Source organism: Spea bombifrons, chromosome 1, assembly GCF_027358695.1.
Source record: "Spea bombifrons isolate aSpeBom1 chromosome 1, aSpeBom1.2.pri, whole genome shotgun sequence".
NCBI classification, from domain to species: Eukaryota; Metazoa; Chordata; class Amphibia; order Anura; family Pelobatidae; genus Spea; species Spea bombifrons.
This window is the reverse complement of record NC_071087.1, coordinates 24,785,146-24,797,535: the sequence shown is the minus strand read 5'-3', so window position 1 is coordinate 24,797,535 and position 12,390 is coordinate 24,785,146. Positions and strand designations below refer to the sequence as shown.

The following is a 12,390-nucleotide window of genomic DNA, read 5'->3' as shown; positions in this document are numbered from 1 at the left end:
GGAGAGTGCTTTGAGACCCTCCGTCTGAACGTGCCTCATTACCATATGTCAATTTGCGCAATATACATTCTGCCCTCTACATATAACCTCTCCCTGGACGACCCCTCACTCACTCCTCTGGGACACCTGGAGAACACAACTTAATGCTCCCAGCACCTGAATAGTCTAAGTAACTTGATCGCTGCCCTCCCGGGATCCTTCTGAGGACTTGGTCGTTACCTTTACATCATGGCTCCAGTGGCCGAAATGGGTAGCTTCCTGGCCGGCGTGGACACCTTGGCTCAGGTGGGCACTCAGTACCTGCTGCCTCCTGCCAGAGACACCCCCCTGCTGTACAACGACCCACTGGGGCAGTCTGAGCGCTTGTCCCGCAGCGCCCCCTCGGATCTGGCCCATCTCCAGGGCATTCTCCGCCGCAGACAGCTCTACTGCAGGACCGGGTTTCACCTGCAGATCCTCCCCGACGGTAACGTGCAGGGCACCCGGCAGGACCACAGCCGCTTCGGTGAGTAGCCTTTCGGATGCACTCCATTCATAACTATACCATACAATGCATACCAGATCTACTACATAGCGACTGGTCCAAAGTCACCTGTCCACAAGTAGCACTGGTAATATAGTATAACATAAATATAACAACGATATATATATATATATATATATATATATATATATATATATATATATATATATATATATATATATATTTTAATAGTTGAATGTTGAACAGTACAAACATTGCTATGCAAAAAAAGGTGACATTAATCTACCTGTCATTGCTGATCATATTTTTAGCAATTTGTAGGGATTAAGATCCTTTGATTTGTATAAAGGGATTAAATCTACGTGCACACAACACCCGAGGTTATTTAAATATGGCTAACTCGTAAACTATCATGTCTGATATGTATGTAAATGAGTAATTAGAGTTAGAATGCCTGAATGATTCCACCTATTTAACTTCATGCACACTTCCAAATCCAAGCCAGGCTACTGTTTTGTCATTGGGGTTTAATATACAACTAGCCCCAAACACTGGCAGACAGTGTCCCCAGACATACACATACAGACAGACCCAAAATAAATTTACCTGCAGGAAAGAAATGCGTAAAGCTACAGTCCTCCCCAAAAATAATATCATTTAATAAATGAAATCATTTAAAATATATTAAATGATGCATATATTTGCATTTGTATAAATATGTTTTCTGACACATAGGTTATTTAGTTAAATCTAGATCATTGCTTTTTTATTTGATTTTTTTCCCAAATGCACTGACATGTCCTCCAGTCTATATCCCAGAATCCGTTGATCTGAGTTATTAATCATGTGATAACATTTCGATGAACAATTCTATAGTTCAGGGTTACAACTCAGCTGCTGTGTGACTACAACTCACATACTGAACCTGGGAACTGGATACTGTGATTTCTGGTGAAGCTGGAAGGCTAAGCATTGCTTACCTGAGCTTTAGTTTTCCCCCAAACACTGCAGAAACAGAAAAGGATGGAAATACTTATCTGACAGGAAGAATGAATAATGATCTGGATATTTATTTAGTGCTGATTTATCTGAACAAACCAACTATTGTAGTCTGTATTCTCCCTTCTTTTTTATCCTTAGTTGCTGAAGAAGGTGATTAAATAGTGGTATATTTCCTTTCCCATAGCCAGATCTATGAACACAAAATAGATGTATAGCCTGATGGGCATGCGTGACCTCATAATCCTCTATAACAACAAAAGATTAATTCATTTTGCATCATACTTATGAAGTGGACACAAGATTTGCCACATGTAAATGTTGTCCAAAAAGCGTTAGAATTTTATTCAGAATTAAATCCATCAATAGGTGCCCGAAGTGAGAAAAAAAAATCCCCAAATAGGTAAACATGAGATCAAACATATTCTTTCATATGCTCCTCTTTTATCCTACCCCTATTCTACTGAGACTCTCGTGTGATGTGGTCTCTCTGTGGACTGGCTCACCTGCTTATTGTCAGATATATTTTTTTAAACCCTGGCTTTTCAAAAGGTATCACAATGAAGCCTAAATACCTGTATAACAATCAAGTGTTCCCTATCCAAACTGCTTAAAAGTTGAAGAAAATAGAAAAATAAAATTAAAATAATTATCTATTGAACTCAAGTTAATTTCACAAGGATTTTAGAAGCACATTGAAACTGTGTGATATGTTCATGACTGCTGCTGTGGTCAATTAAACTAAAGAAATGGAAAACCATTGCTAATTAAAATTGATATTATTTTTTTTTTTAAAAAAACCATTTCTACCGATAATGACCTTTTGTCTACAATGTATCAAATAAGTAAATATGCATTCCCATGTTAAATAGGTATGGTTACTTGTTTGTGAGTTTCCTTTTAACTGTATTAATATAGATCTTCCCTTATTTTTTGCACAGGCATCCTTGAGTTCATCAGTGTTGCAATTGGTCTTGTCAGCATTAGAGGAGTAGACAGTGGTCTATACCTTGGCATGAATGACAAAGGAGAACTTTTTGGATCGGTGAGTAATAATCAGATAAGAAGCTGGTATTTTACTGCTTAAGTCCTTCTGTTCTTGAACCCATTAGGGCTCAACAATAGGTTAAGGAGCCCAATCAGTTTTCATTAGTGTTTAACAGTCCTTATTTCCCCCATTGTACAGCTTGTACAAATCTAAGCCTGACCTCTGCTGGTGCAGCGATCCAGTGATCTCCTTAAACATTGTCCTATTTTTGTTTTACTAATATGTCTTTATTAATAGGACAGATATGGCCTTAGAGTGCATTTTCCATAGTTATTGTTTAATTTAAATATTAATATTTTTTTACTGTGTGACCTAACAACATATATATTTTGATTTATAGGAAAAATTGACCTCAGAGTGCATTTTCCGTGAACATTTTGAAGAAAATTGGTATAATACTTATTCATCAAATTTATATAAGCATGGAGACTCTGGAAGAAGATACTTTGTAGCTCTTAATAAAGATGGAACGCCTAGAGACGGTGCCCGTGCAAAGAGACACCAGAAGTTCACCCACTTTCTACCCAGGCCAGTGGATCCTGAAAAAGTACCCGAACTTTACAGAGATGTCATGGGGAACAGCTGAACATATATATAGTGGATTCTTTGGGATCTATTAAAAATCAAGTCTATCCGAGCAAGGAAAGCAGAAACAAGGAAGAATATTGCCAGAACTTTGGCCACAGACTTCCAGAAGGACTGTGATGGACAACCTTGTCTTGGTTCTAGTGAAATCCTAGAAGGCTCTGGATGTGAATACTCTGGCTGGAGGATCAGAGGGTATGCTTCCCAGATCCAAGCACTGATCACCGTGGAATGGCCTTAAATTACTGAGTTCCTGTGCCTCTGTTGAGCAATCACTATGCTTTGCTCTGTACAAGGAACTGTAACTTTTTGATGTAGAGGATGAAAAAGAGGACACCATGAGACTTTAAATGTCACCTAAAAAGTCAGAACTGAAAATGCAATTCAGTATATGTTTATATTTCTATGTTTTATATAAATTTATTTTTTATGTATATATACAAATACATTTCTCAAGATGGAATTTGATACCTGTGGTCTTAACATGCATATGTATTTATTTTTTATACTTATTTATTTGAGAGATCTATTTTTTACTGGCATGATGGAAAAATCATGTAGAAAATATATTTTTGGGCTTGAAGAAGAAATTATGCTGTATTATCTTCAACAACACATGTGAAAAAAAATATCCCTATATGATGTAATATTGTCACTCCAAAATACAGAGAAGATGACTGCAGACCCTAGATTTCTCCCCTCATTAGGAATAGCTAAGGATGTGTTCTCAGAATATTATCAGCAAGGGGAGCTGTTTAAATTACTTTAATGTATATGAATGCCTTAACAATTTTAAATGTTATAAGTGCCCATTTTAAAGGGAATTAATAAATTAAAATTAATTAAAAATGAATTGGTTGGTGTATTTTGTTTGCAATTACATTTGCTACTTGACTGGGCTTTGTCATTACAGTCAATGTTAAATAACATTATTTTATATCTTTTAGAAGATAAGGTTGCAACTTGGCAGCACACTTGGTACATTGTCCTGACATTTGGTTTGGCCAGGATATGAATTAAAGAAACACAACCTGTAACAAATACAAAAATGATAACAAAGCCTGGGAAATGCAGTGTTTCCTAGCAATGAAATACATATTTGTAATAGAATTGTGTACATTGTGCTACACAATTAATCTAATAATAAGGAAATAACTTAAAAACGAATGTAATATATTTGGCATGTTTAGTCCTTGAGTGGGTTTGTTAAGGGGAGGAAAGTTTATTTTAAAGGGGGAGAAACGTTAGAACAAGAGGTCATAGTCTAAAACCAAAGGGTCAGAGATTTAGATGTAAGGAAGTTTTACTTTAATGAGAGGTAAGAGACAAATGGAACAGCTTCTCATCAGAAGTGGCAAAGACTAATACAATAAGGGAATTTTAAACATGCATGGGATAGGCATAAAGACAACATCAAGTACTACTTAAGGTCTGAGTCTTACATCAGAAAAATGGGCAGAATAAATGGGCTGAAAGTGAATGGTTCTTATCTGCCACCAAATGCTATATTTCTATCATTCTATTATTATCACAATAAATTCCCATTTATATTTTGATATATAATGATACTTTTCTAGCGTATGAATATTAAACAGTATACATTTAAGTAGCCATCTATGATTTTTGCTTATTTTAGTAAAAAATATATTTACATGATCCTTATATTGGAGCCTGTCACTTGTTTATAGCCCGTGCATTCTATTGTATAAGAAGCCCAGCAATGCTTATAAATACACATATTATGGAAACTCATGTATCAGAGTTGTAACACAGGATCCTGCAGCCCCTAAAGTGGCCACCCTAACCTGCTGTTAATGATGTCTGTATTATTCAACTACTGATCATATACATGGTGTTTGCATGGTTCCTTTTTTGAGCCAGGTTGTGTTGATCTCCTCTAATATATATAAGTGTAAATATACTACATGACCAAAAATATGTGAACACCTTACCATCAAACCTAAATGAACTTGTTGGGAATCCTATTCCAAAACCATGGGCATTAATATATGATTGAAACCCCCCACCCACCACCCTCTTGTGGCTATAATAACCTTCATGCTTCTACGAATTTGGAATGTTTCTGTGGGAATTTGTGCCCATTAAGCCGAAGAAGCATTTGTGGGGTCAGGCACTTATATTGGATGAGAAGGCCTGGCTCGCAATTGGCGTTCCAATTCATCCTAAAGGTGTTCGATGGGGTTGAGGTCAGGGCTCTGTGCGGGATACTTGAGTTCCTCCTCACAAAACTTGTCAAAACATATGTTTATGGACCTTGATTTGTGCACAGGGTGACGGTCGTGCTGGAACAGGAAAAGGCCTTCCTCAAACTGGTGCCAAAAAGTTGGAAGCATACAATTGTCAAAGATGTCTTTACATGCTGTAGCATTAACAATATAATTCAATGGAATTAGGAGGCCTAGCCCAAACATTGGAAAACAGCCCCAGAGCATTATCCTCTTGAACGAAACTTTACAGTATGCACCATATATTCTGATAAGTAGCGTTCTCCTTGCATCCGCCAAACCCAGACTCAATAAACCGTGATTGATCAAAGAACACGTTTCCACTACTCCAGTGAAGTAGCGTTGGGCTCTACACGACTCCAGCCAATGCTTGGCATTGAGCATAGTAATCTTCGCGTGCAGCTGCTAGGCCATAAAAACAAATTCCATGAAGCTCCTTACTCACTGTGTTTGTTACTGCGAGAAGCAGTTTGGATCTCTGTTGTGAGTGATGCTACAGAGGACAGGCGATATTTATGCGTTATGTGCTTCAGCACTCAGCGTCCCCACTCTTTGAGGGTGCATTATTTCGGTGACAGCAACACAAAACTACAGAATGATTTCACAGGAGCACTTTTTCCTTCTTCCTCTGTTATCTTCTGAAGGGTAGTCTCGGGTCAGTGAACGGGGGTGGGGCTTCTTACATTTAAGATAGAGCTCATCAATAATAAATGTGCTCTTCCTCTTTCTTTGTACGTCAAAACCCAGTAAGGTATACAAACAATCTCACAATAAAGCACTGAAATTCTTACCGTGACTACACCAATAATCAGCCTGGGAAATTGGTGTCTTAAAGTCTGTTAATAATCCTATTCCGGTATATGACATAAATTTGTCACCTCTAGCTTCAAGTGGTGGCTCCAACACCAAACTCTTATTGCATGCAAATTGTTAATTGCATGTTAATTACAGAAACTGCAATAACTCAAGGCAGATTTTGCTGAACGAAATGAAACATTCTTTGTCTCTGAATTTACTATACCTTGTGTGGGGTAACCACAACTATTTAGCCAAATTAGCCATTTAGTTATATATAGTTAATAATATATAGGTCAATAACAACTTATTGGATATTATGTATCAATTGTAGCCTTTGAATGTTGCTTCTTCTACAATTAAAACAGGAAAACACTTTGAAATTGATGTTTTTGTTTTTAAATATTATTGGAAGGTCCCGCACATTGACAGGACAGTTCACACTAACACGCAGTGGCTTGTGTAGGGCCAAACCCTCTGAGCTCCTGTCTTCCCAGAAGCTTCCAAGGTTGATTCAAGCCAAGCATGTCAGTGATTCATTTTTATAAATCACTACATCGCCGAGACACGGTGACAGTCAGCTGTCCCACTTTACTAACTGATTATTGATGGGTTCTTTATTATGTTCGCAGCTTGTGAAATGTCTGTGATATCAGAAACATAAAGACTTCAAAAGGAATTTCTTTACTTCCATTAAATTTATACCATTTGAGAACTTCATAAAATTAAAAGTTAAAATGAAAAAAAAATCTTGAAAGAATTCTAGGAGAATGGGGATAGAGGTTTGAGCATGTAATTACTTTTTAGTGTTTTAAACTTCACATAATGTGACTTTAAGTGTTCTAGGTCTTTAAGGCTGAATTCCATCTGTCCAATAAAGTTATGGATAGCAGCAAAATGAGCCCCTTTGATCTACTGGCAGATAAATACATGTGTCTTCCCCAGAGCCTGTTGTGACTAAATATCTTAACAATTAGATCAGAGGTGGGCATTTTGCTGCCTTCAGTAGTTTGGACTGCAACTCCAAATAACTTCAGTAGGTAGAATTTATCTGTGGTGAACTAAATGAACCAAATGGCTATTCTCTTCCTTTCTATGTTTTGTGTATTTGCGAGATGCAGTATGCTTTTCACACAGTAGGGGGCAGACCTACATTTTAAAACAATGAGTTATGGGTCATATATAAGCACTGGTTGGATCAAAGCAATTAGGAGCATAACACTGGGCACCTTCTTGATGCAAAAGTGGGCCATTTGAAACTAATCTACTGTTAATGACATACCATATGTACTCGATTATAAGACGACCCCCCGAAATCTGAATATTAATTAATATTAATGAATATAAGACGACCCTATAGGAAAAAAGATTTTCTAGTAAATATTAATTAATGTAAACTATTTTTTCATATTTAATAAAAGCTATGATTGAGAAAAATATTTTTTTGTTTTTATTTCCTTTTATTTGCCAACTTGCCCCCAGAAATGCTGTATACCCCATTTAACCCCCTATATGCCACTACAAAAACAATAGTTGGTATATTTTTTTCAGCAACAATAAAGATTAATTGTGTTTTTTTTTTTTAAATAAATAAAAAAAATTCTTAGTATTTTGTAGGCTTTTGTAAATAAGGTGGCTTGCTAATATATCCTTTATCCATGTTGTTCAAACAAACATAATAAATAAGTAATCATTCGGACTGAATACATAATAGAAAACTTTAGTGTTTTAATGAGTCTTTACTTCATAGTCTTTAAAACGTTAAAGCCACCTAAGCACATTTAAAAAGGAACTGTCGTCAGGATAAAGTGCAGAGGGATTACTACTAATTTATTTAATAAGATGCAGAGGGTCAGTCCTGTGAGAAAAACTAGGTATCCTTCCGAGGAAGCATCAAGAAAACTTCATCACTTTAAGCAAGAGGCCATAACATAGACATATCTTACACTGCACAGCGCACACCATCATCTTGCTTTAGACACATTTTAGTACCACCATTAACACAGGAGTAAACAGCAGTTTAATCCATTCAGTCCCACAGGAGATATATCACTGTGTAACCCCTTAATCCCCCTATAGAGTAGCATAACCCATTCACCCTCACAGAAATATTACAACACAATAAATTAGGTCCCACGCTGGACTGTGCACGGTGGACTGAGGTCATTATTTGCTAAATGTATTTAGCTAGCAAAATAATAATATACTATTTTTATACATTTACCAATATGCGCATGAGTAAGATGTGCACAAGGTATGTCACTTTTTCATTGCTTACCCATCTCTATACAGGATCCCTCAGGGGAGTACCTAGAGTATTTGGCCCCCGGGGCGGATCCTGTATGTGGTCCCCCCACACACACTCAAAAAAATAATGTTGACAAGAATATTTATTTCACAAGTTTTTATCTGTATCCCGACTGGAAAAAAATTGAAATCTGGAAAAATAAATTATTATTTAAATTATTAATTTAAGTAAATAACATTTACTGAACAGATTTGGTACAGTGTAATTCCCACCACTATACACTGAACCAGACATTGACGGTAGTGCAAAATTATCCCTATTATTGTACACTAAGCCAGGCATTGACATGGTAGGCCACTGCCCCTAAAACAGCCTGCCTGTGCCACCGCTGCCCTTTTAGCAGCCTAACTGTGCTACCGCTGCCTATTTCGCAGCCTGCCTGTACCACCGCTGCCCCTGAAGCAACCTGCCTGTGCCACTGCTGCCCTTGAAGCAGCCTGCCTGTGCCACCGCTGCCCCTCAAACAGTCTGCCTGTGACAAGTCTGCCCCTGAAACAGCCTGCCTGTGCCAACTCTGCCCCATTTAGCAGCCTACATGTGCCACCTCTGCCCCCAAATCAGCCTACCTCTGCCACTTCTGCCCCCTTATCAGCCTGCCTGTGCCACATCTGCCCACCAGCCTGCCTGTGCCACCCCTAATTAGCCTACCTGTGCCATTTCTGCCCATTACTACTAACTTACTAACTTCATTCAATCACCTTCTAACTAACATTCATTCACCCACTCACCCATTCAATGTCCCGCACCCCCTTACCTCTCTTGCAGATTTCACTGCTCCGAGGGGGGGGGGCGAGCATCACCAGGGGGAGAGTGCAGATGTCCATGCGGCCCAAAGCCCACCTAACATGGGCCTGCAGCTTACTGCTATGGCTCCCCCCCACGTTCCTGCTCCCCCTGTATGGAAAAAGAGTTTCTTCATACAGAGTGCGGGCACCACAGCAAAATATAACTCCTGATGCAAGATATGGTTGTCGTTAATCAGCTGCAGCACTGGGAGGGCTTTCCTGCTACTGATTGGCTGCTTCAAGAGGCCAGTCAGTGGCACAAGCTTCAACTCTGGAACAGCAGCTTCTCCATAAGGTTTTTTTTCAACATTTTAAAGAATTCATTTTAAACTACCCATAATGTAATTTAATATGCATTGTTTGGTAAGTTGGTCTGGGACAATAAACTCTACCTTTAATAAATCTCAATAAATAAAACATACATTTGTCTGCCTGAATCTTGCCAGCCCGTCCCTGCCAATTATTTGATTTTATATTGGTGATAATGAAGAACATCCCCCTCATTTTAATACATGAATCAATGTGCATATCTCTGGTGCTCTGAAGTTAACATGAAAGCTATCAAAACCTATATATTTATTTCTAATGGTATTTGAGCATAATAGTATAGTTTAGCTTAAGCGTACGCGCCCTTCTTATTAAGCCTCAGCACCATTTTTTCCCTTCTTTTTTGTTTGTTTTATTTTACAAGAGATACTTAATGTGTTCAAACCTGTCACTGTGTTGATTCCCAAAACAATGTGTGATATGCTCGAGGCATTGTTGGTTTTTTCCTCCTTACAGAAAGCTGTGTGTGTAAATACCACTGATTTAAGCAAGAAACATTCTAAACCAAGCAACAGAAAAGTCTTAACATTATATCATTGATGTGGGTTTTGTGGGAATTGACTGTGGTGTTAAGTACTGAAAGCTAATTAATCCTACCAATTGTCCAAGGAATCAGATGTTAGAAACAGATGAAAAATATTTGAGAATTTCAGGTAAAACAGATCTGTATCAGTGACTTGCAAGCACAATGGTGACTTCCATGTTTAGACAGTAGGGGATTTCCTACATTTTAAATAAGGGGAAAAATGGAGCCTTTCGTTTTGAAGATCTGTGCTTTGTCTTGTGTTAAAAGGGGAATTTCTTGTGTGCAAATTCTGGATGAAAGTATTATGTACAATTATTTACTGATCCAGTTTCTTCTTCCTACAGTCTGCTCTTATTAAATTAAAACTTCCAGAATTGGCCAGGGCTATCTTCTCTTCACTGTGTTCCCCAGCCACACCATACATGAATGGAAGGTGGAAGTCTATGCAGCTACCAGCTCAGACATCCTCCATGCTCTGGGTCCTGCCTGCTGCTGGTCACTGGGGTATGATGTCATATGTCCGACAGCTGATGGTGTGCAGGACTAGTACCACAACAGGTCTGTTCTAGCAATTACATTTCTGTGTTAAAGATGTCTCTGATGGTAGCTGTAGAGGTAAAGAGGACAGCTGTCTTCTAGGCTTTTCTTTCCTATTGATTAAAGGCCACTACCAGAAGCACTTTATTTGCAATCGCATTAATATGGGATGAGGTGTATTTAGTGTGTGCATGCAACAATCACACAATAAGTCATTGTTGCTTGGTTTCTTTCATTGAGTTTCCCTGCAGCTGATTTCAGTGAATATAGGTAGGTCTCTAGCTAATTCTCCCTAGATCACTATAAAAGAGCTTATTTTTAAACTTGTAGAAAGCATGAAATACGTAAGAGGTGTGCAAGTTTATTTTCAGTATATACACATGAGACTTGTACATTTGGTTCCAGGTATATTGCGACCATTACTTACGTATCCCAGGGTGAAATATAAGAGATAAATACCTTTGAAATAGGAACGTGCATTAAAAGTGGGAATTTCCCAGTGCTCTGCTCTTCACATCTTCACAAAAGGCCAATCCATGCTATTGAATGGCCTGTGCTCTGCCTCATTTCCTGTAGTTAACTTTGGGTGGTGGATTCAAGATTGTCTTATGCTCATACTTTAATAAGGAATGTTCACTCCTTTGATTTCTCAGGAACCGTAACACCAAATATACACTGTGGGCAAGAAAATATCATCAAACTTTTATTAGTCTGCACAGATTGTTAACGTATTGTGTGTATGTTCGCAAGATTACAATCTTGAAGGAATGGGATGAGGACAAACATAAGGAACAGAGAAAGGTAAGAGGTAGTGTGGGGGCTGTATTAGAGATAGAGTTCTAGCAACTAAGATGGTGCGGCTTCTCTGAAGAACTGGGTTTTGAGATGTTTCTTGAATGTTGGGAGGGAGGGTGAATGCTGAACGTTCAGTGGGAGTTGGTTCCACAGATATGGGGCAGCCCGAGTAAAATCTTGTAGACTGGAAAAGCAAGAGGTGATAAGGAGGAGAGCCAATGCAAAGAGGATAAAGATTGAGTAGGGGAGTATTTGTTTATGAGGGCAGGTTGAGAATGTTGCCCATCACACAGAAAACCCACTCACGCTGGTGAGTGAGCACGAAAGCAGCTGCTGGGCCACTTATTACAGGGGAACCATACTGGCAAGGTCATCATTGGCATCACAAGGGGTCCTGTGCCAACCAAGATCCCATGGAGTCATACAAGACTCCCAATGGGATCTCTAGACAGTGTGCACTACTCTCTAACAGAAAGCAGTGTAATAAAAGTGTTGCTGGATCATGTGTGCATTTAAAGGGAAACAATAAAACAGAGAAGGGGCTATAAAAAAGGGAGATGGAGAGACGGAAGAAAGAGGCAGGATAAAGAAATAGAGGGAAGAGAAAGAGGGTAAAGACAAGGAAAAGCTGTAGAGAAAAAAGGGAGAAAAAAGGGGAGGAGGTAAAGGAAAAGGTAAGGAAGAAACAGTGATAGAGAGAGAGGATTCAAAAAGAACAGAGGGAGTCAAAGAAAAGAGGAAAAAAGCCAGAGAAGAAAGAGGGAGAGAAAGTAATAGATCTAGTGAAAAGAGCAGTGGATGGGGAGAAAGAGAGAGAGAAGATCCTCACTTAACCCAGAGAATCTTGTACTAAACTGTTTTTTAGTTTAACTTTAACCTCTGTATTAAATAATGAACCAGAGAAGGAGCTGGTAATTTCTTGTATCTAACATATCAATCATAGCTGTGATGCTGT

The 12,390-nt window shown here is 38.4% G+C and overlaps 1 protein-coding gene across 1 annotated transcript; it reads left to right on the top strand.

The window, feature by feature from the left end:
- Window positions 1–228: 228 nt before the first annotated feature.
- On the top strand, window positions 229–3,117 carry FGF20 (fibroblast growth factor 20). The gene is made up of 3 exons (XM_053458895.1): window positions 229–505; window positions 2,425–2,528; window positions 2,872–3,117. Exons 1-3 carry the CDS (start codon window positions 229–231, stop codon window positions 3,115–3,117), a joined length of 627 nt encoding a protein of 208 aa, XP_053314870.1.
- The last annotated feature ends 9,273 nt before the right edge of the window (window positions 3,118–12,390 follow it).